Consider the following 26,033-nt stretch of genomic DNA (forward strand, 5'->3'; position numbering starts at 1 on the left):
TCCTTTGTGAATTGGGGTCACATTTGCACATTTCCAGTCTATGGGTACCTCCCCTGAGTCCAAGGAAGCTCTCATAATTATGGCTAAGGGTTTGCTTACTTCCTTTGCTGCCTCCTTTAATATAACTGGATAGATCCCATCCACCCCGGGTGCCTTTCTTGTGTTTATCTTCAACAGTTTCTCCTCCACTTTACTCCCAGTTATTTCAAGATTCTGTAACTTACTGCTAGAGTTGAATACACCTCTGGCATTCCCCTCGCTGAATAACTCCTCATGTGTGAATGTCGATGCAAAATATTCATTTAGTTTGTTAGCTACCTGAGCAGGATCATCAACACTTGACCCATCAATATCAAGAGGACCAATCTGATTCATCCCTTTCCTTCTAGAGTTTACATAAGTAAAGAACTCTTTGCTGTTTTTCTTTGCATCCCTTGCCAAGGATTTCTCGTAATCTGCCTTCGCCTGCCTAACCTCCTTTGTAACTTGGTTGCATATCAACTTGTATCTATCATAGGCTTCTGTGTCATGTGTTAATTTGTAAGTATCCCATGCATTTTTCTTCTCTGCCATATGCCTCATTAGTTCATCTGACATCCATTTTGGCCTAAACCTTGAACAATATTTCTTAGTTGGTATGTAAAGCCTAGTAGCTTCCAAGATAAGTTCTTTGAATGCTTCCCATTTTGAATTTGCTGTTGGTAACATCATCAGTTGGTCCCACTGTATAGAATTTAAATACTGTCTCAGTCCATCGTAGTCGCCTTTACGGAAGCAATAACCCTTCCCTTTACCCCTAATGGTAGTTACCTCTTTGAGTAAATCCCACTTCAGCACACTGTGATCACTGCCACCTAGTGGTTCATTTATCTGCAGATTCTTAATGCATGAAGAATCACTGCTGATAATCAAATCAAGAGTATTGCTCCCTCTAGTTGCCTCCCGAACATGCTGATGTAGAAAACAATCATCCAATAAATCCACAAAAGCCCTGCTAGTGTGTGAGTATCCAGCCCCCAAATTCCAGTCAATATCTGGGAAATTAAAATCTCCCATTATAAGACACTCTGATTTACTGGTCCATTCTATTTCCCTGTACAGTTCCTTATTATACTCATCAGAGTCATTAGGCCTATAGCACACTCCTACTCTCAATTTTGATCTCCCAATGTTTATGTCACACCAAACTGACTCCACACTGCACTGTCCAGCGATGTCGACTGGCTTCACTTCCTTGGTTTTTATGTGTTTCTTAACTAATAGCATAACACCTCCCCCCTTCCTATCCTGTCTATCCTTTCTGTAGACGTTGTACTCCCCAAATTGCAGTTCCGCATCCCTTATATCTGTGTGACACCACGTCTCTGATATCCCAACAATATCTGCCTTCAATGTTTTGAGCAATACCTCAAATTCATCAAATTTATTTACTAAACTCCTAGCATTGGTGTACACGCAAGTATACCTGCACCTGTTTCTATTCTTAGCTACCCTAACACAACCCATGTGTTTACTTGTACCACAATGGCTCCCAGCAGTCTCTGAAATACCATGCATCTTGTTTTTCAGGCTTCTGCTCATTCTAATAGAAGCAGTGCAAGAATCTCTTTCACCTCTGCCAGTGGCTACTGTCAATCTATTGGTCTTTGTCTCCCCCCAAGCTAGCAGTTTTCCGACCCACCTAACACTGCCTCGATAGCATCAGCAAATATTCTTGCACCCTTTCTATTTAAGTGTATCCCATCCCTGTAGAAGCAATCTCTCCTGTTAACAAGTAATAACATTTAACTTTTTTTCCTACTGTTATGGACAAGTATAGAAATGCAGTTCCTGATACATGGTTAGGTGTAGTGCCCTGATGAAATATCTAACCATGTATCAATATTTACTTCTGCTGACATCAGACTTTGTGCATTTTTGCCTTCCTGTATTCGACCTATAACTAAATTTGCCCACCCATATCTGAAGACAGCTTTACCACCTTTATTTTATTTTACTTTACAGTTCCTTCAACTCCAAATTGGCTTTGCAATTCAGCCAATAATGTTCTTAATTCATCATAACTTTTAGGATATTAACATTCTTTTGCCTTTTTCAAATCTACATTACTTTTTTCTACTAACCTTACCCTTCTAGTCTTTGGCACTTCATGTAATTTTCACCTCCTTCTATGCAAACTTTATCAGACTTATCTATTCTTACATGTTTATATACTTTTGCATTCTTTACTACTGCTTTGAGTGTTTTGATGTATTTGTCATACCTTGCTTATTCATTTTTTTTTTTTATATCAACTAACTTTAATAAAATGTAAGGTAAAAATAAAATATATGCCAGTAGCGTGGCAAACCAGTAAAATGAAGATGAATTTAACATATAAAATGAAGAATAGGGTACTGTTGGAGAAACATTCTTAAATAATTTAGAAAATAGAGTCCACATTAAAAGAAATTTAATGGCACCCCCTCTACTAAGCACCTGTTTCTAAATTACGTGAAATATCACTATATATGGACCACTGTTATGCACATCTATTGCATAGGCAGTTTGATTCTGTCGTGGTATGGATTTGTTTAGCGTTCAAAATGCAGTGGTTCCTTGACTAGTATGGCCTGGTGGTCCACTAACGAGATGGGGCATAAGGGTTGGTCTTTTCTATTCAATTCGATATTATGGTATGTTCTACTATTTTTAATTTTATTTTTACTTATCTGTCTGTATTGTTGATAGAATACATTTATATACAAAGGGTACTAGGAAAGTTTTGCAATACAGCTTTGTTTATTTAATTTTTTCAAAGTAATTTCCTCTACATTCAATACACCTCTCCATCCTCCGAAACCAATCTTTAAACCAGTTCTGCCAAGTTTCACTAGGGAGTAAAGCACACTTGTTGTCCCAAGCCCGTAGAAGGTCCTCATCACTGGAAAACCGCCTCCCTTTTAGCTTCATTTTCACATGCGGGAACAGTGCAAAGTCGCAGGGAGCAAGGTCTGGACTGTAGGGAGGGTGCTCGAGAAGTTTCAGTCCTGTCGTGCTCAAATATTCGGTGCAGGCTTTGGCGCGGTGAGCTGCAGCATTATCGTGATGGAGGTACCAGGTGTCCATTCTTGACTTTGGCCGCAGGTTCTTCATAGATCCAATGACTTTAGGCAGGCATTGTTCAGTATACCACTTAGCTGTGACTGTCTTCTGCGTGTCCAAAACGACACGTTCCACAATTCCACTCGATTTGAAAAATACAGCTATCATTTTCTTCTTTACAGATCGGGATTTTCTGACAATTACGGGTGTGTCGTCATCATCATCAAAGACCCAAACTTTGTTTTGAGCCTTGGTCGGCAGATCGTAATAGTACAGCCAAGTCTCGTCACCTGTCACGATATTGTTCACATACCGAGATTGTCCCTTATCAAACTTTTTTAACATCTCCCGGCACCAAGTCACACATCGTGTCATCTGCTCTTCAGTCAGTTGATGCGGCACCCAGAGAGAACAAAGTTTCTTCACGTGCAAATGATCTTGCAGAATTGAATGAATTGCTGGTGCATTTAGGCCCACAGTATCCTCTATCTGTTGGTAGGTCACTCGTCTGTTTTCGTAGCATTTTCCTCACAGCAGTAACGTTTTCCTCCGTAACTGACGTTCGTGGCCTTCCCGGCCTCTCAGAATCCTCCAGAGTGAAATTTCCCCTTTGGAATTCTCTATACCACCTGAATATCGTTGTACGATGTGGACAATCATCATCTAGTGCAAGAGTCATTTCTTCTAAGCACTGGTCTATGGTTAAAACACGCACGAAATTATACCGCAAAACTGTCCTTATCTCATTTCGTGACCACGATGCCATCGCAAGCACTTTACACTCTCGCTACTAATGAATAACTGAGCCCATCGACTTGGCGCGGCGGCTACTATGCACGTATGAACATGTCTCAACATGCAGCAACAAGCAGCTTCCTGTGATTCATTGTTACGTCATATTGCAAAACTTTCCTAGTACCCTTTGTATAGTGATATTTCACATAATTCAGAAACAGGTTTCTTTTAATCTGGACTATTTTCTAAATTATTTAGGAATGTCTCTTCAACAGTACCCTATTCTTCATTTTATATGTTAAATTCATCTTGACTCAACTGGTTTGCCACGATACTGGCATACACTTTATTTTTTACCTTACATTTTATTAAAGTTAACCTTCATCAGTCAAACTGACAGTTATGAGTGTGGAACATGAGGGCGTGTACTGCCAGTCATGTATATGAACTGTGTGATGTGATGGTTAATTGTTGGATGTTGAAACATCAAAAAACCACACGTTGTGGTTTTTGTATGTTTGCTGCCGCTGATGTCTGCTTTACTATCTTTATTTTTTATTTTCATTTAATTTAGCATTTACTTTCGCTGTCTAATATTCGATTCATTTGGAATTAATTTGAATTATATATATACATATATTTGAATAACGTTTAAAATTGTCGGAAACTGAATCTTTCATGATAAAAATAAAATAAAAAAGGTACATCAAACATCAGAGGCAGCAAAAAGCATATTCCTCTACATGACGCTTGAAATATAACCATACAAATAAATTAGAATGAGAGTTAAAAATAAAAATAAAATAATGCCAGCAGTATGGCAAGACAAGAGCGAAAATAGTCAAAATTAAACTTAAGAATCAAACCAAACAGGGAGGGAAGAGAGGGGTAAAAAGAGTAAAAATACTGCAGCAGAAGATCTCTAAGATAATTTAGAACGTCTAGTTATAAGAATAATAATTCATTAATTTTGAAAGCCAATTAAAATAGAAATTTAACGGCAGACCCTCTGATGGGCACCAGGTCCAAATTTATGTGAAATATCACCAACAGATCTAGACCACTATAGTAAAATAAAACAAAAAATAAACCAAAATAGACTGATCATTAAGCCCCATCTCAGAGGACCACAAGGCCAATAATGGTCAGGGAATCGCTGCATTTCGATCACTAGACAAATCGCCGCAAAGGCGAGTCGATCAAAAGATCAGTCCGCCACCTGATCCTCAGATTGAACCACCAATGCAGAGGACTTGAACAGCGGTGGTCCTAATGCAGCAAAAATTAAAAATAGTACATATGCGAGCACTATATATACATATCTTTGAATAGGCCTCGTCATTACTGAAGTTGAACAAAGAGAACTAACTTACAGATTTATGTAAAAAAAGAATTCAATTGTGCAATCAGCACAAAATATCACCAATATTAAACATAGAATTTCACTTACAAGTGAAATGATCGTTCTTAAAGACAAATGTGTTTATTTTATTATTTCCTTGTGGGAGAAAATATAACAATTTTGTCACAAATAAAAAAAATCCTGTTATTATATTGAAAAAGCCTGTAGAGCTCATTTTTATTCTGCGGTCTGCAGATGTAGAACATCAGTGCATTACTGATTTATGATACGTGATTTCTTTGTCTCATTCTTCATACACTTTCTAGAGCCACTTTTTGATTTCATTAGTGCTTTGACACTTGTGAAATCAAAAAGCCACAACTCTAGGCTAATGTGCAACATATTTATTAGTAGTTTTTAAATTTGTTGTTATAGGTAGAATACAAGGCGTGATCAAAAATTCGGGATCTGAACTAATATTTGGAAAATGATCATTTACCAGTTATTGGGTTAAATTGCCTTTAAAATAGTCTCCTTGACACATTATAAATAGATTATAATTCTTCTGCAACTCCTGGAAGAATTCCTGATAAACTTCTTTTGGAACTGTTAATAGTTCCTATGTTGTGCATTTTCTGTGAGCTTTCAAGGGAACTGCTTGGTGCTGGGGGGGGGGATCACAGGGGGCTAAATCCAGTAAGTATGGTGGATAGGAAACCACAGTGATAGCATATTCTTTGCAAGAGCCAATTTCCAGAAGCCCACTTTTTCTGATCAGCACTGCACAATCATCAATGTTCTGTAGTATTTTTGATTCACCGTTTGACCACGTAGGACCAATTCACAACAAACACCGCCCCGAGTCAAAAACATTGTAAGCGTGATCTTCACATTTGATTGAGATTCTTGCTTTTCTGAGCCTTGGAGAAAACGATCTTCTACAAAGAGGGCTGGACCATTGTTTCAAGATCACAGCTATACATCCACAATTCATCACCAGTAATGAAATAAAAAATGTGGGTCAGTAAGCCATGATTAAATCCTTACCTGAAAACTCTGTGCTATCACTGAAGATGCAAGGCATAAACTTGGCTGAAATACATCACATTCCCAAATCTTGTCTTAAAATTGAGTGATATGTCCTACAAAAAAAAGCATGTCAATGTTCCCATCTGCTTGTTATTTGTTATTTGGTTTTTAGGAACATTAGCAACTAAGGCCATATTGCTCCGTGAATATGCGGTGGTCATTCCTGACCTCTCCACATCCTCTGTATTTGGTGGTGACGGGCTCGAACCCCAGTCTAATCAAGAAGCGTGTGCTACTCACTGCTGGTTCCCATCTGCCTAACTTTTCTAGATCCTGTTGCAGCAACATGTCATTTACAACCATGGCAACCTGTGCACCTTTTGAAAACTTGGAATTAAGCCTAATATACATCAATATCATTGATAAATACAGAAAACAACAATGGTCCAAACACCGAACCCTGGGGGACTCCACTAATAATATTAATCCACGAAGAGCAGTGTCCACTGATTACCACACTGCCTTCTCCCACTTAAACATTCCTTTATCCAACTTGTCCTTAATCCAACAAGCAGCAACTAGCCCTTAATACCACAATGCTTCAATTTGTACAGCAGTTTTTTTTTATGTTAAAAACATTTTTACCGGCATTATTTGGAAAAAAGCGTTACGTTACCTAGAAATTGTCATGAAACCTGATGCGCATGCGTTGTATTTGTTGAGTGCAGTGACACAACAAGTACAATGCATGCACCCAAGAAAACTGAACTGTATGCAACAAGTGCAGTGACACAACAAGCACAATTGAGCAGCGACATGCTATGTTATAGCGTTATCAACATAATGAATAATACATGAATGACTATGCCAAAATCTACAGCCCAGCATTTCAAGGAATATCATGAAAGAAAGAAAGGGAAGTTGGACAGAAATGTGAATCCAGATGAAATTCAAAAAGTGTTTTGTTATGCCTGGAGTTCTTAAATTGCACAAAAAAAAAAAAAAAAAAAAAAAACTCTAGCTCAAAAAATGAAGCAATATCGTGAATGGAAGAAAAGGAAATTAGAAATTCAAACTAGTCCGAATCATAATGAAATTCACCACAGAGTTCTACTATGCCTGATACTTATCAGGGAACTAAAATCCAGCAGAATGAATGAAGGAATACCGTGCACGATAAAGTGAAATTAAAAATGGGTAATAATGAGGTTCCTGATTACATCCCTAAAGTGTCTACAAGAGTTGACAGTGAGTTTGAAAAACTAGTATACAAAAATCCATTTGGATTTAGTTGTAATGTTTGCAATCGTTTATAGTTTCCATTTCCAAGAAGTGAGTACATTCATGACGTTTAATACGTCATACTTCATTAAAAGAGGGACAGATACCAACCATGGCCATGTCAAATGGATTTATATATCCAACGTATCCTATTCATTTGCCTCCATTGGATATTGTAACTGAGTGTTTGATGTCACCACGATTACCCTTTATGCAAATTCGTCGTTTATGTTATGAACATGGACAATATTGGATCACTGGGCGAGTAATAAATGTACTAGTTAACGTAAATATGATGGTTCATCAATTACCTAGAGAATTAGATGACGATTATGCCATTAAATGTACGTATATAACGAAGACTAGCACATAAATAATCATATCTACAAGGATATGTGCAGAAGAAAATAGTGAAAATATGGTTACGGTATGATAAATTCACCTTTGTATAAATTCTATGGCATAAAAGTGAGTGACAATTTCTTGGGACAAATGATGATAGTGAACAGGAACGTTAAGCGAAGTTCCCACCTTACTACAAAGTGGTCTAGTCTTCCGCATCTCTTGCTACCACTGCAGTAGGTGCTACATTGAGGAAACTGGGATGGCTCGGAAAACGTCTTTCGGAACACGAAAGAGCCATCCGCTTAGTGGACATAGAACACTTGGCCATTGCCAAACACGTCTGGTCAACCCACCACGACACTGTGATTGTAGATAGGTCCTGCCACTACCAGCGACGTGTATGGTTGGAGTCTTTGAACATCACATGCTCTAAAACCTCCGTCAACAGGAGCAGTGGATGTCATGTCCACCCTATCATTGAAGCAACCATTCTGATGAATGACAAACGTTGGCAACGTTCACATGCATCACAGCCACAGGCTTCAACATCCAACAATTAACCATCACATCACACAGTTCATATACATGACTGGCAGTACACACCCTCACCCTCATGATCCACACTCTTAACTGTCAGTTTGACTGATGAAGGTTAACAAACTAACCGAAAGCTTTTATATATATTTAATTTATATATGTTTTCCAATTAATATTAAACTTGTCATTATTTATTCTGTCTCCATTTCGCTGTGTGTCTGCAATAATCCACAATGGTAATACCTTTACCTGTTATAAATATAATAATGCAAACTGAAGCGAATATCGATTTGAAGCACCTTTTTGGCCAATGTTGCAAACTCTTATATTGATACCGATGGCCACAGATGACAATCAAAGATTAGCTTATTGCAAAAAATATCGTAAAATGCACAACTCATTAGAATTGGATAATCATGTTAACTTTGAAGAATTTCTTAATATTTTGAGGGCTGGTATCAAATGACCACGTGTATTTCTTAAATGCAAGATAGAAGAGAAATTTATGAATAATTACAATCCTTGGATTTTAGGGGTGCTCAAGTCTAATTCAGATTTACAATTTATCATAGAAGAATATTCACATGCAGCATATGTAGTTGAATATGTGAATAAAACTAACAGAGGAATAAGCAACCTGCAAAGGAAAATTATAGAGCTACAAGAAGAATATCCTGATATGGATATAACTGATCTAACACAAGCATTAAGTGTAGAGGCATTGAATTCTGTGGAGATGAGTTCACAAGAGGCAGCTTGGTATTTATTACATTACCAAAGTCCATGTCTTCAAGAGCGATTGAAGATGTGCCAATGGTATGGCCACACGAGCGTCAGAATTTATGTAAATCAAAAGCTGAATTGGATGAACAACATGTTGATAGTGAGTCAGATATACGGAAAGATAGTATTTTTGATAAATATGAAAAATGAGACAAAACATTAAAAAGGTATAACTCTTGCACAATTTACTGCTCATTATTGAAACAACACTACACATGTACATTATTGAAACACAACACTACACATGTTTAATACATGTCATACTTCGTTAAAAGAGGGACAGATACCAACTATGGCCACGTCAAATGGATTTATATATCCAATGTATCCTACTCATTTGCCTCCACTTTTAAATCTCTGGCATTGACAATGTTCTGTTTCACACCCACAATGTATGGTACTCGGAGATGGGGAAACTCCTGGTGCCGTTTTCACTAAACACATTCTACACTCTATCGAAAAGACAATTTCCTAAGGCGCCTCCGTAGCCAGGTGGGAAGGAGCAGCAGCAGTGCGTAGCACACGCTTCATGATTAGACCGGGGTTCGAGCCCGTCACCACCAAATGCGGAGGATGCGGAATGGTCAGGGAATGACTACCGCATATCCCGGAGCAATATGGCCTTAGTTGCTAATGCTCCTAACAATTTCCTAAAATAATTCGGTATCGGAATTATAATGTGTCTTCATGAACATATACACGAAATGGTAACTTTACACACAATTTTAGTTTCGTAATGATATTCTGCAGTAAAGACGTTTTTAACGGCTGCTGCTGTGATATTATCAGTGACACTATCATTCTCAGAGTAGAGCAGCAGCAACTCATGTACCTGGTACATAACTTTTTTGAATATTTTTATGTGCAACAGTATCAAAAGAATTATTGAAATTCAAGTATATGAGATCAAAATTATTTTTTGCATCTAGTTCCTTTGTGACCACATCATAGTATGCAATCAAATTGGTCACACAAGATTTCCCCTTAGCAAACCAACGTTGTGTCTGAACTATAACTGCAGTCGTGTCTAGATAACCTTGCATTACTTCTTTAACGGTGACTCCAATATTTTCCCTGGCACAGAAGTTAAACTAACAGGTCTGTAATTACTTCTGTCACCCTTCGATTCTCCTTTGTGAATTGGGGATACATTAGCACATCTAGAGTCGATGGAGACATTCCGGGAATCCTTGGATTCCCTGAATTATGGGTTTGCTTATTTCCTTTGTTGCCTTTCTTAAGTTTAACTTCAACAATCTCTATCCCACTTTCCTGTCAGTTATTACAAAATCATTTAGCTTCCTGTTAGAGTTTGATAATTTCTGGCCTCCACTTCCCTAGATAATTCCTCGTGTGTGTGAATGTATATGCAAAATACTCATTCAGTTTGTCAGCTACCTGAACACAATCATCAACAGTCTCAAAGCCATATCATTGACATCGTGGACCAATTCTGATTTATCCCCTTCCTTCTAGAGTTTACAACATAAATAAAGAAGTCTTTGCTGTTTTTTTTTTTACATCCATTGCCAAAGATTTCTTGTAATCTGGTTTCACTTGCCTGATCTTTGTGACTCAATTACAAATTAGTTTATATCTACCATAGGCTACTATGTCGCCAGATAATTTATATGCATCCCCTTCTCTGCCACATCTCATTAGTTCATCTGACATCCATTTAGGCCTAAACCTTGAACAGTATTTCTTAATTGGTATGAAAAGCCTAGTAGCTACCATGATTAATTCCTTGAATGCTTCCCATTTACAATTTGCCATTAGTAACATCAGTTGATCCCACTGTATAGAATTTAAACAGTCTGAAATCACTGCAGCCACCTTTATGAAAGAAAAAAACCCCTCCTTTTACACTTGATGGTAGTTACATCTTTAAATAAAGTAAATCCTACATCAGTACACTGTGATTACTGTCACCCCAGTGGATCCTTTATATGAAAATTCTTAATCCATGAATAATCACTGACGATAATCAGATCAAGAGCATTACTCCCTCTGGTTGCCTATCGAACCTGCTGTAGAAAACAGTTATCCAATATAATCACAAAAATCTTGCTAGTGTGCGAGTGACCAGCACACAAATTCCAGTCAATATCTGGAAAGTTAAAATCCCCCATTATAAGACATTATGATTATTAGCCCACTATTCACCTCTTCTCTGTTTGTTGTACTGATCAGAGTCATTAGGCCTATAACACACTCCTGCTCTCATCTTTTGGTGTGACAATGCTTATGTTACACCAAACTATCTCAACATTTCACTGGACACCCATGTCAACTGGATGCCTGCCTTAGATTGTGTTTTTAAATAACAGAATAATGTCCTCCTCCCTTCTATCCTGTCTATCATTTCTGTAAACATTCTACTCCCCATATTCAAATCCTGCATTCCTCATATCTGTGTGACACTGTCTCTGCTATCCCAAAAATGTTCACATTCGATATGTTAACCAGCACTTCAAATTCATCAAATTTAATTACTATGCTCCTAGCATTGGTGTACATGCAAGTATACACTGAGTGGACAGAAATCATGGGATATCTACCTAGTAATGGGCAGGCCCACCTTTTGCCTGGATAAGGGCAGTCACACAGCAAGGCATTGAGTCCACTAGTTCACAAAAACATTCCACAGGTATTGAAATACAAATTACATGTACAATTTAAACGAAATTTACTGTATTTTCCTCCTTTATTTGTATTTTCGTTTAATTTGTACGTCAATGTGTTTATCCAAATTTTATAAACATATTTTTTAATCAGATCAAATAATCCATTTTAATTATTTATTCTCGATACAGTTTTCCGACTAATTATTTTAATTATTCTGACAGAATGTCTTCTCGCACTTATGGTTTTTTCTTATGTGTTTCAGGATTGGGTTGGGGCTCTCAGCTTTCGATTCCACTGTGCGTCGGATCAGTCATGTCTCTATGAATGAAAGAATTCATTAAAATCATTTCATCCATTTATTTTACATTTGGAGAGCATTGACTGGAAGAATTCTATGCAAAAGACTAAGATAATCTCTTACTCTTTTAATCTATATAATATTGGTGTGAATACACCAAAGATCACTCTTAAATGAAAATACTACGTTTGTAGTGCAAAAGGGCATCATTTTATCTGTATCTCATACTGCAACTCCTCCTCCTCCTTCACAATGAGTTGCCATGTATTGCACTACCTCGAATAAGTAACGTTTCACTAAAAGAGAAGACTATTGTTACTTATTCTCAGTGGGCACCACCACCACCCAGACGGCACCATTTTGAAAATAGTATTGGATAAAGATCTCAGCTATCCTCAATATCCCTATGAGATTGAGCAAAGAAAGAAAGAGGCAGGAAAGTGACAGTAACAGAGGAAGAGGAAAAGATGCTGTAGAAGAATGAAAGGGATAGTCAGTCTTAACTCACACAAACTCAAAGCTCCATACCCCGACTGGACAATGAGTCCCCACCACCGAGGACTGTTATTACCAAATCGGGGTCCCAGAAAGATAATTAAATTCTTTCCACTGGTGCTGTTTCAAGGCTTGTTGGCCTTTCATCAGTGGGTGGGCACGTACCCTGGTATTGCAGACATGACAATCCAGTTGTGAAGATAATCCCACAATATGAGAGATGCTAAAAGGTGTACATGATAACATATAAGTTAAACTAAATGCAACAAGGCATCTTATGTTTAAGAGTATAAATAATCTATATAATATTAGATTTACTACTGTTACTTATTCTCAGTCTATAGTCTTCTCTTTTAGTGAAGCGTTACTTATTCGAGGTAGTGCAATACATGGCAACTCGTTGTGAAGGAGGAGTACAATACGAGATACAGATGTAGTTTTTTTCATTTAAGAGTGATCTATGGTGTACTCACACCAATATTATAGATTATTTATACTCTTAAACATATGATGCCTTGTTGCATTTAGTTTAACTTATACCTTACTCTTTTAAATATACTGTTACAACGTAAAAGTTATTGAGCCTAGTAGCTCTGTGTTTTTACAAATCTTATTGAAAGTATATAAATTAATTTTTTAAAAGAATACCCCCCCTAGTGTGCTCTGGATATGCATGCCTACCTGTGACCCATACTGCATCCAAATTTGGGCATCTCTTTAATGATGACATGGCTAGCGTTGCATCACTAGCTGCTTGTGTAAACTGCAAGACACATTTCAACTGGATGCCAGCCAGAGGCTACAGTAAAACAAAGTCAGCATGGCTAATAGAAAAGGAAAAGCCAGCATGCTTCAATAATTGTACACAAAACGTTGCTGATTTCAAATACTCATTTTATAATAATTGCACTAATTAGACTTTATAATGAGCGCTATTTTATTATTATTATTATTATTTTTTTTTTATGGCCAAACTTCTTGGTCGTCAATAGCAAAACAATAACAATCAAACCAATGAAGTCTTTGTCAAATGAAAAGTCGAACCAATAATGAAGGAATGTTAAAATTCACATTGACATTACTTTTATCATTTTGACATAGAAGTCATTGAAATCACCTTAGTGAACAGTACACATTAGTACACCCACTTATGGGTTAATATTACATGGATTTCTGTTGTCTTTGCCTAACTTGAAAAAATGATGCAAATTTTCTACTCAGTAAAATCCTATTTTAAAATGTGAAGAGAAAGGGGGCAAGAGGGAAAAAAAAGTGGAGAGAGAGAGAGAGAGAGAGAGAGAGAGAGAGAGAAACATCACCTTGTATTCAATATGTGCTAATTTAGAGTGCATGCATATAAAGGTTATCCCTGCATAATTATGTCCAAATGGGTCATCAAACACATTTTGGCAAGTCTCAACTTGCTATTATGCTACAATTTCAGATATAAACTCAGTACCTGAACTTTTGATCACACGTCTACTTTCAAGGAAAATATGCATTTTTGGACCACTCTTTTTTGTGAATTTCATATTACAATTTTTAAAAAAAATTAGAAAAACAATATATAAAAGTCGTTTGCTACATGGGTTAGTCATGTTCCCATATGCGTACCTACCAGAAAGATTCTTTTATGCTGCCACAAAAAAAAAAAAAAAAAAACACCTCAGTCTCCTGTGAATTGTAATGCTGGGCAGGATCTGACTAACTTTAATTTGATAAATGTATATAATCAAAATTAATATCTTAACTCTTCTGGCCTTGAGAATAAATGGAAATTTATTTATACAAGCAAAATCAAAAATATATTTACCTCTATCAACTTATCCAGATACCTCTTGGAGAATTCTGGACCCCCCATTTTTCGTGTATTAGAAAACATGGATAATGCATGATCCCTGAGTTGGCTATTATGGATTTCAAGCTGTCTGGGGCTAATATACGGACGCTCACCACCACACAACTAAAATAATAAATTTTAAAAATGAATATCGAAGAAAGCTTGTGTCACAATAATAGCTGCAAACAAATGTTTAATCAAATTTAATTAAAACTACCTTTCAAGTCGTGTTCTCTAAAATCCTTTTAGATTCTAACTGAAAATTTGTTACTTTGACCTATCATACATTTTAGTTATCTGCTACACTCATTGCTTTCAGTAATGAAAGCAAGAAGAGTAACTGATAACTGTTAACCAATTTTTCTATTCTGCAAGGAACATTTACTATTATAGTTAATCATATCTGCTTCATTAAAGCAGCATAAAAATTTTTATAAAATGCAAATTATGTTATACCATATTTACTTAACATTTCCCCTTCCTCTTACTTTAAAACAAAAGGTGAGGGAAAAAAATATAAAGGAATGTTTTCAGCATACAATAAAATACATTTACAAAATTCATAATAAAGCCATGAGATAGTGATTTTATGAGATTCATAAAATTATCAGCCATGAGATAAAGAATCTGCAAATCTGTTTTCTCACCACACTGTACATGGAGTATGAACTTTTACACTACATCAACAACTGCAGCCATAATGTATACTCATACAAAACTAGCCAGCAAACAAAATGCAAAAGTGTTGCTTGCCCAATATGTTCCTTGGTTTCAGAATTGTATATGATATTTAATCACCGAGTATACTCAAGCATACTCAAAAATGGAAAATAGGGTTATGGGGAACCAATTCATGATGTTCAAATCCATACTTAAATGTTCTCATGGATTCAAATAATTACAATATACAAAATATGTTAATTGCTGCCCTACTGATACTGGATGCGCAACTAATTAAAAAGAGAATAATAAAATATGGATCAAGAAAAGAACCACTGTTCAGAAGATTATTAATAAGAACAGCCAAATTAGCTTCTTTTCTCTAAACAGTGTCCACTTTATTAGGTACACCTACCTAATAGTGAGTTGGTTCCTCCCTCCCTATTCATCTATTGCATGGGAATTAGGTCTCACTGCTTCAACAGTGAATGCTATTTCAAAGGACAGTGTGCATATAAAAGAACACAAGGATCAATGCATTTAAGATCAACAGTGATCACAAAACAATGTTCAGGTGCTATATCGAAGATGGAAAAGCTATTAATATGGAGGGAAAATCAGATTCAGAAGCAAGTGCCCCTGAGTTTAATGGCCATTCAAGCAAAAGCAACAAGTATTTAAGAAGATATTAAGGATAAGGATTACGGCAAACCCCAAGTCAAGTTCATGGCAATTAACAGATGGTTTAATAGGTTCAAACATCGCGCTGGTTTCCACAGCGTTAAAGTATGCAGTGAAGTCGCCAGTGCCGGTTCTGCAGTAGCAGAGAAATTTTGTGATGTGTTGGAAAAAACTCTTCTAAATTTCCACAGCCCTCAACCTTTGCAGTGGCATACTTATCAGCTGGAGAAGTTGATTCTGGCAACGATGTTCGAAAGGTAAAACTTGCTGATGTTATGCCTGTCCCCTCCCTTTTTTGTAATTGCACACTTTTGTAATTTTTCCTATGCATGAGATAAAAAAACAATAAATAATTCTATTTACATGTTCGCTGAACATTTGTTTTTTGCTTCAATCAAATTCAGCGAGCATTGTTGTGAGTGCTGCATAAGCATTTATGGAAATTTCGACTTATGTAGAGTTCCGTGGAACACAACCCTTATGTAAGCCGGGGAGTGCCTGTATGTTTGATTGACAGTCTGATTTGGTGATTTGATTCAGCCCTAATAATTTTGCCCATCTCAGAATGATGTTTTGGTTGTTGATTATGCTAACAGTAATTAGGATATCAAGGTTGATATGACCATATTATGTGATTCTCTGATTTAAATAAAATTCAATACAAATGCTAAAATATTAAAATATTTTAGCATTTGTATTGACCAGGCAGTAACACAGATGTATCTATACGAATAAAACCTCACAATAAAAATTTTAAACTAACCTTCTCAATGGCACTCATATAAAAGTCTTTGGCACTAGCAACAGCAGCAAGGTTGTTGGCTTCTGCTGTAGCCTGAAAAATGAGAAAAACTGGTAAGTAAAGAGGAAAACTGATACATTTATTTTGATTAAAAAATTGAATGAAAATAAAATTAATATTGGAGCACTTTAATTAAAATTGCCTTTAAAACTAATTAAGAAATGCTACAGTAAAAGTATTAAATTTGGCCACTTGCCTAAATTCATTTTATTTCTACAGAACAGTCAATAGCTTATTTCATTTATACTTAAGTAGTTCCACATACCTTTACAACATACAGGAGACATTACAGAACTTTTGCAACTTGTATATAAAAAAAGAAAAGATAGTTTCAGTTATAACTTTAACTTTCAATGTCTGTTAAATAACTTCCTGAAACTCTCTTTTTTTTTTTTTTTTTTTCGTAGTTGTTGGCGCATTGGCTTCTGTGGCCATAATGCACCTCCCAAGGTTTTTTGCAGTACAGTAAACCCCCGCTATTCACGGTCGCTGATTTAATATAAAATGAAACCTGAAAAAATGGGAATTTTAAAGCGCCGTGAACATTTTCCGCCATAAAAATAAATGGGCGTGGCTAAAATTATCTTTCCCGGTCAAAACAGCACACAGTGGGTGGGGAAAGAGGGGTGACAAAATTGCGAGCATGGATGTTTCCCGCCAATCCTTGTTCAATATGTGTTATGCGCTTGTCATGGAAGGTTTCGTCGTTTGCTTTTAATTTATATGCTTATAAATTGAATAAATTTATCAATTTATAAATTGATTTACTTACAAAAATGGTAAATCTACCGTTTTGCAGTGTAAAACAGACTTTTTCGAGTGTGTTAATGAAAGAAAGTGACTTTATTGTAGACAAGTTCATTCTAACCCGTACAAAAATATGGCTACGAATAACAAGGGAAATGTGAGAAGATCAAAGAAGGTGATGACATTAGCGAATAAAATTGAGTTATTGGATAAATTTTCTAATGGTGAAAGTCTCCTCAGTGGCAAAACATTATAAAATCAACGAGTCAATGGTACGATCAATCAATCAACAATTCGGAAGAAAAAATCAACTTGTATATAAAAGTAGTGTCCGCCGTAGTGTCCGTGAAAACACGCTAATTGTTTCAAAAATTTGCTCTGTAATTCGTGATGTTAAATTAGAAAAAATGGAAAAGGCTTTAAATCTGTTTATCTGTGGATAGAAGACCGAACTCAAAATAAAATTCCGTTAAGTTCACTCATCATTCGTGAAAAGGCAAAACTCCTTTATCAACACTTTAGTGAAACTGGTGATAGCACTGGCGGGATGTGTTTTTTAGCTAGCAAAGGCGCTGGTTTGAAAGATTTGTTTGAAATTTCTAATAAATATTACATTTAATATTAAATTATTTCTTATTTTCATTTCGATGCCATATTCTTGCATTTCACTATGTACTGTCTATGTACATAGTCATATTATGAAGGTACATATAATACATACATAGACAAAATTTTAGACTAGTTTTTCTTATATATTTCATACTTTGGAACGGAACCCCTTTATTACTATGGGAGCCATAGTAATCGCGTTTTCGGTATTCGCGGCATTTCTCAAGAATGTAACCCCCGCAAATAGCGGGGGTTTACTGTACTTTGATCCAAGCCCGAGGCGGGATTCGAACCCACGACCTTTGGGTTGCCAGGCAGGCACTTTACCCACCCGGCTAGCCCGGCCGGCCTCACTCCTATAAACAGTCATTAAAAGTTGCCTTGTCTGCATCTTAAAATCCTTTCTACGAAAGTTATTTTTAAAATTTTCGCACAGGTAATAGTCAGTGAGAGCTAAATCTGTGCTGTAGGATGGGTGGTTTACTTTCATGGAGATAAAGGATTCTCCCATGTTATATAATCACATAGTTATATACATGACTATTCTTTGGGCCTGGTATGTATGTAACCTATTTATCAAGAACATAAACACGATACTTGTGCGTTTCTCTCTGAAAAACGCAGAACCAAAACATCACTTTTGCCAAGAAATAAGGAAATAACATTATAGAACACAAGCACGGTCTTGAACTTCAAACTGAATCATTCTATATGTGTAAAGTTTGATGTGTGCTAAGGGGCTTAAAACCCTTAAAGATGAAATTTGACCTATCCAGATCACCACCATCTTTACTGCTGTTTCTGTGAAGTTAATCTTTTTCTTTTTTTTAATGAAAAAATATTATTTCTGTGTGAGAGCAAATTTCCATCAGCCCAATTAATCAAGCTGATTTACTAACTTTATTGACAAACTCCTAATATTATTGTAGCTGCATTTCAGACTAATTGTACTTGTTACTACTTGTTCATTCTGTTCTGAATGTCAAGTGCATACTGAGTCAAGAACTTAGAACTATAAGTGATATGTACACCCAAGGGATACAGCAGATTTGGATGACTGCCACTGAAGTAAATGCATGGCTTATAACTAGTTAAAATTATATTCTTATCATTCATGAAATGTCGAAGTAGGAGGTGAATAATTTTCCTATAACAGGAATAACTGGCACACGTTATTGCTTTCAAAAACCACCACTTAAAAGGAAAGCATTAAATAACTATCTAAAAATGTATAACAACACGCATCCCTTTAATTATGGGATGTGTGCTGTCCAATGCACAATAAGACAAAGTTATTTCCATAGCCTTCTCTTAAATTTATTAAGAAATTTGATCTTGACTTGGTTCTCCTGTCAAATGATTAAGAATTGCTGAATCACGGCTATCAACTTAATTCTCATTCTACAATGTTCCTTTACTGTAATGTTTAATTTTATTTTAAAACTTAAAAAAAAAAATGTTTATTCATCAATTAACTTGGCTACCCTCCCAAAGAGGGAAGCCAAGTTAACACTTTTTCTGCTGGCATTTCTGATGACCTTTTTAACTCAGGATCAAAAATATTTTTGGGCTTTCTTCTTACGATGACTGAATTGATCAGCCTGCAGTTAAGGTTGCTTGACAAAAATATCTGGTTTTCCTTCTATCAAATTGGAAGAAAAAGTAAGGTGCATATTTGCATTCAGGAAGCAGTAAACATGTTAATGAACCTAGGATTAAGTGGGGACTACCACTTTGTACATTGGGAACAATGTTCCAATGTACAAAGATATATATATGCAGCTGTACAGCCAAGTGCCATACAGGAAGTGTGAAACAATGCAAAGAGATAAAGAGGCAGTCTCATTTTAATGGGAAGATTGTTAAGCTCCGTATTAAGCTGTGTGTGCATATAATGTTTTTTTTTTTTTTTTTTTTTTTTTGTCAAAAACAACACTGCTACCATTAAGTTTTGTATTTAAAAAAAAAAAAAAAAAAATATATATATATATATACACTCTTATACACAAATCTGAACTTACTACACGATTTGTGCGTGGCAGGCATTGTCCTGCTGTAAAATAGCATTTAGAATAGAAGGAGAAAAAACACTCGTATCAGAATGGTTAATACATAATGTTTTGCCATCAATAACAACCAGAGGTGAATAGCTACTATAAACGATGGGTTCCCCATACCATTATTCTGGTTTTTAACTAGTATGCCACTGCAGGCTGGATTACTTCTGTCCCAGGCACATCTCTAGATGCCACTAATGACATGATACCACTTGTCCCCAAGCAACTCTCTCCCTGCACCACTGAAGAAACTGACATGGACAGAATGTGTCAGAGGGGGCAGACAAGGCAACAGATGGCAAGAATGCAACCAACTTTTCAGAGTCATCTGCTAATGACTGAGCTTCCTGACACAGGTGGAGATAGGGTTGTGATTAGAATGAAGGAATGGCTAGTGGATTGTGACATCTGTTCTCTTCACTAGTTGGCTGATCCACCAAACATCCCTTTCTGATGCCACCAGAGCATTCAGGAAGGTACTTGGCAAATGTCTAAGTACCTTCCTGTAACCAGCATGACTAACAACTTTCAACTGTTCAGGCATCATTATCTCTATGACAAACAAGTTGTTGTTGTTTTGGTTTTTAGGAGCATGAGCAACTAAGGCCATATTGCTCCGGGGATATGCGGTGGTCATTTCCTGACCTTTCCGCCTCCTCCGTATTTTTTTTTTTATGAAAACCCCAAACATGAAAGGCATCTTGGTGGTCACGGGCTCGAACCCCGGTCTAATCAAGAAGCGTGTGCTACGCACTGCTGCTCCTGCCCACCTGGCTACGAAAGCGCTACAAACGAGTTTTCACATGGGCCATCCAGGTTCTGATGACCCAATGATCCAACCTCTTTTTCAATGTGTATCAACTATAAGTAATTTCACTTGATGTATGTTAAGGGCATTGTGCAATCTTAGTCATTTACTCACTGTTTTGTTTACCTGCTAATGTTTATGCATATGGCCTCTGTAGCCGAGTGGTCACGAGCAGGAGTACACGCTCTTTCAGTAGACCGGGGTTCAAGCCCCCAACTGCCAAAACGGTTGATCTGCCACCCCCGCACTGGACCAGCATGGCAGATTATGGTCCATTTCCCTCAACATGAATTGTTTGAGGAAGTTTCCATCCTGCAGTGGATTGATAATTGCTGCTGCTGCTGCCGCCGCTTACCTTTTGCTTTTTTTAATGTTTATGCACATTTTGTTGGTTGTTCACACAAAATTTATGTAAATCCATTCATTTAGGCCTGTGCATACTAGAGGTCTGCATGGGCCTAAATGTTTTATTTTTACCCGGCCCGAATTCTAGATGCCCCAACCCAACTCCAGCTCAATTTTTTTTTTTTTAAGAACCGATTTCCAAAACCAATTTTTATTCCACCCACATTGAAACTTTTTATATAAATAAAATTGCTAGCATTATTTTGAAGTTTCATAATAATAAAAAAATAAATAAACTTTCAGATTCAAAATTCAATATTAATAATTACATAAAAAAGAAAATGTAATAAATTTTCAGTTTATCATATTTAATATATTTCCAAAATGAATAACAATATCCACCTTTACTTAAATTAAAAAATTAGAACTAACTGTCACTTCTGTCACTGGAAATCCTCAATGTATGCATGATGTGTAAGCATTCCCCTTACCTGTATTTCTAAATTATTGGTCAGTATTGGATACAGCAAAGAAGTGGTTAGAAAGTGTTAAAAGTGAATGTTCTTACAATTGAAAGTAGGTCAACCAAAATCTCGGATGTAGTAGAACTACGGATTAATGGTATAGCACTTTTAATAAATACTGAATACACATACAACTAAAAAGGAACCCATTTCCAGGGGACAATGACTCATATCATACTCTTTATGTAATGTAAATTAAGTTTGAAGGCTACTTTACTGAGCAAAAATACAGACTGGGTAATTTCAATGAAAGAGTACAAATTTCAGTGAATTTTGGAGACATTGGTGAAGTGCATCTTGTTGGTCAATTAAAAGTGTCAACAGACAACTAATGCACATTTTTTCTAAAAAAAAAAACAAAAAAAAAAACAACTTTAATTTAAATGCATAACAAAATATTAAAAAAAAATATATATATATATCTATAGGAAATAGCTCGAAATGTTTGGAAATAACAATTCATTACAATTATTTGTACCCAAACCGAGCCTGAACATTGTGTTACCTGGCCTGGGCCTGTGTAGATCTCTAATGCATGTATACATACTCCTTAAATGGGCTAAAGGAGTCCCTACCCAGCTAACATCAAATTCAAACTTCTCACATTCCAATAAATAAGAAAATTTCACTGGTATTTCAAGGTATAAAATGATATGCAGTCATCATACAGGCAATAAGAGCAGCAAAGAAGTAAAAGGTGACTAACAATATACAATTACGTATGATGCAGATGTAAACTAAAAAGTAAACTTACCTCTAACATAGTTTTAGGTTTTGGCAGCTCATCCCCACGATAAATATTAACATATGCCTATACACAGTAGGGGGAAAAAAAATTAATGCCTTTTAGATATAATCATTCCTAATAAGTTCTGACAAAAATATTTAATTCAGGTAAAAATATATTTCAAATATTCCAAAAAAATTTTTGGCTGTTACTGCAAAAAAAAAAAAAAATAAAAATTGTGCAATAGTACTAAAAAATGTAGTGTCAATAAAAGAATATACCCTTTATAAATTAACAGTGCTAAACGTTTATTGTTTTGTTTTTAGGAGCATTAGCAACTAAGGCCATATTGCCTAAAAGTTTATAGTAACAACTTTCATAAGTGTGAAGGTTTTTTTTTTTTTTCTTTGTATTCCATAACAGTTATTGAACCTGCATAATGACAGTGTAAGGTATAACGTAAAACTAAATAGTGTAATATGTAACACTGCATTAGGAATCTGTTAGCTTAGTACAGTATTGCCAATTAAACTGCATTTAAATGGAAATCATGCCCAGACTAGAGCAGCAAAGAAACGAGCAGACGGTAGTGGGAATGCTGTAGTTCCTCAGGGGAGAATTGAAGGAGGTGATTCCCCAATGCATTAATAGTCTAATGCTAATACTAATGAAAGGCTTTTTTTTTTTTTTTTTTTTTTTGTAAAAAAGTTATTGAACCTGCATAGTGTGTTTATTAGTACAGCATGCTTTTGAATGGCAAACCTAGATTTTTATCTCTGTAGCCTTCTGTCTGAATTGTTTTTAGACACCACAAACCGATTACGGATGCTTCAATAAATATACTGTTGCCATATATTTCTCTTTACCCTGTTCAAATTGATGAAGAGTGGTCCTTGGTTGAGTTCCTCAATCAAGGACCACTCTCTTCATCAATTCTTTATTAATTCTTTCTTAATGACCTGGTAGGATTTCACACTGAAATTGACAGAACTGATAATGCAAAACAACTATTTCTTAATCTTCAATGATATTGAGAAGTACTATAAACTTCTCCTGAAATGTTTCAAACATGAAAATAATGCTGCTGATCAATGAAATTTGTGCTACCTCAGCATTCATAAGAGCAGTATGCATAAAATAAAGTCTCACTGATAAAAAAAAAAAAAATAAATAAATAAATAGTCTCTTCATTTCTTGTTATAGCTGCTCCACAGTCTTGACAAGCGGAAGTCAGAATCATCCTTCTGACTTAGTCTGCTTTCATAATCAACTCACAAAATAGAAGCAGAAGATTTCAAATCTGTAGTATAATGAATTTGTACACAACATTCTTCAGAATATCTAAGAGTAACGATCACCTTAGTACAAGAATGAAGGAACACTGCACTGAAGGGCTATATATTCAAATTTCCAAATGTTGATATAACATTTAAAAAGTATGTCTTCCTCTCTTCTTACCTTATTCAAGCTAGAAGAGAGAAATACAAAGGACTTTCTACCTGAATAAATACGCCTAGAGTTATCAGCATGCTTTTACCGAATGTCCACAATTCAGTTCTTTTTCTGGGAATTTGTCAATTTGTTTTCTCTCAAAACTTCTTTTGGATTATGAATTGAATTTCAGCATCAATCATTCTTACTCACTAGTGATCACTTGATGTGCTTTTCAATTTGGTAACTCTGAAAAGTGCTCGTATATTTTTTTTATTTTATATCTCAGTCTAGTATTTATCATCTCTCTTACTTTTCATATTTTTCATTCCAGTGGCATGCATTAATTGAAACTGTCTACATCTATTTTTCCTTTTACCACTTCTTTTTATAGCAGTAAATGACCAAATATTCATCCACTTCGACAAGACATGCCACTTCCTTTTCAGCACACAAATTAATGGGACGACAAGGAGAATCTGTTATCATCAAGTCGTAAATTTCCTCTTTTGATACTGTTGCTACACCAGATTTTGGGCTTACCATAAAACAGGTGCATTATCAACACTAACTTCCAAACAATTTTGTTAAACTAAATTGATTAACAATAGTTATAGAGGTACCATTAACTATTCATATAAGTATAAAAGCTTGAAATATATTTGGGTAAATAAATTGGGTTAATATTACCAAGTGTGTATAAAACAACTTCTTTACCATAAATTAAAACTGAATATCTAAAATATATTTTCTTGGCTAAATTCCTAAGAGTATGAAGGAGTCGGTTTATGCATGGGTAATGCATTATTTGTTTATGCAAGGGTAATTACATATGCATAAACAAACTGCTTTAAACTGAATACAGGTAGTTCTCAACTTTACGAGTTAATTTATTCCTAGAGCACACTCGTAAAGCAGGAATTAAATCCCATAGACAATGTTAAAAATAGGGGTTACGTTCTGAACAATGAAATTAGTTTGCTAATTTAGTTTGTTTAAACACTGACTGATTTATCCAAAGAAATGAAAACAGCCTGTAAAATGAAGCAAATTATAATAATAGAAAAATTATTTATGACTTACAAATGTTAAAGAATGTTTATTCTTCATCATCATCGACTAAATGCACACTCGTTGATCACTCATTATTGGCTCGGCACACGGTTTGTTGCACAAGTAGTCTTCTTCAGAATGCTTCAAGAGACATTTATTTCCAAGATAATCTTCTCTTTTCTTTATAAATTTCAATAGCATGCATAAGCATTTTTTAATGGGACGCACAAATTGCAACTAACACGATTTGTGCGGAGTAACAAGTTTACGAAGCTTAAAAGTCTTCAGTTTAAAACCTGCGATGTTCCCGCCAAGGAGCAAAGTCAGCCTATCTTTAAGTGCCTTAAAACTAGGCATGTTTTGGCTTCTTGGTGAATGTAAGTGCGTTCTGGTATCCTTTTCCACAACAATCCAGTCTCATCTACATTGAAAAGCTGCTCTGGTTGATTACCCTCCTTCCGTAATTATTTCATCCAGCCTTTTAACGAACTCTTGAGCTCCTTCCACATCAGCACTTGCTGATTCTCCAGTGACTCGAACTCTATGAAAGTTGAATCTTCTTTTGAATCTTTTGAACCATCCTGTACTTGCTATAAATGTCTGAGTGTAATCTTTTCTGGCATGTTTTCTTCAGCGTCTGAAAGAGACTTCTAGCCTTTGACTGCACTGTAAGAAGGCTTAAGGGTGTTCACTTCTGTATCTGATCTTCCATCCAAAGAAACAATTTTTCCATTTCATGGATAGGCCCTGTATGTTGTTTTGTTATCACAGTTGCTCACATGGGTGTCAAACCTTTAACAACTTCACGAATCCTTTCTTAGTCTTTCAAAATCGTCGACACTGTAGAATGAGATAACTTAAAATCACGTGTGATTGCGTTCACCTTCTTTTCTTCTTCATGCTGATTGATCACTTTCAATTTTGTGTCTAAATCAATGGCCTTTTTCTTTCTTGACAGGTCTAGGAGTAGACAAAAGGCACTTTCCTCTTGGTTGACATGTTTAGGGGTTTTAAAAAATGCTAATTGTAACTCAAATATAACAGAACCAAAAATAGTGAACGTAATATGTATGCAAACAGAGATCGAGACGCATGAATCACGACATACATACATACATACATACATACATACATCCATCAGTAAGATGTTTTGTTCGACTGTGATAGCAAAGCTGACTAAACGGATTAAGTG

The 26,033-nt window shown here is 35.8% G+C and overlaps 1 protein-coding gene across 1 annotated transcript in view; it reads right to left on the bottom strand.

The window, feature by feature from the left end:
• atl (atlastin GTPase) overlaps positions 1-26,033 on the bottom strand; it is a 346,856-nt gene that overhangs the window by 45,185 nt on the left and 275,638 nt on the right. Inside the window, exons 10-12 of the mRNA XM_090369474.1 lie at positions 22,385-22,441; positions 16,502-16,573; positions 14,371-14,520 (exon numbers count right to left, since the gene is read on the bottom strand). Coding sequence (XP_090225600.1) covers positions 14,371-14,520; positions 16,502-16,573; positions 22,385-22,441 — 279 coding nt within the window. The remainder of the gene's footprint in view (positions 1-14,370; positions 14,521-16,501; positions 16,574-22,384; positions 22,442-26,033) is intronic.

This window comes from Mastigoproctus giganteus, chromosome 3 (assembly GCF_048544385.1).
Source record: "Mastigoproctus giganteus isolate SK-2022 chromosome 3, ASM4854438v1, whole genome shotgun sequence".
Lineage (NCBI taxonomy): Eukaryota > Metazoa > Arthropoda > Arachnida > Uropygi > Thelyphonidae > Mastigoproctus > Mastigoproctus giganteus.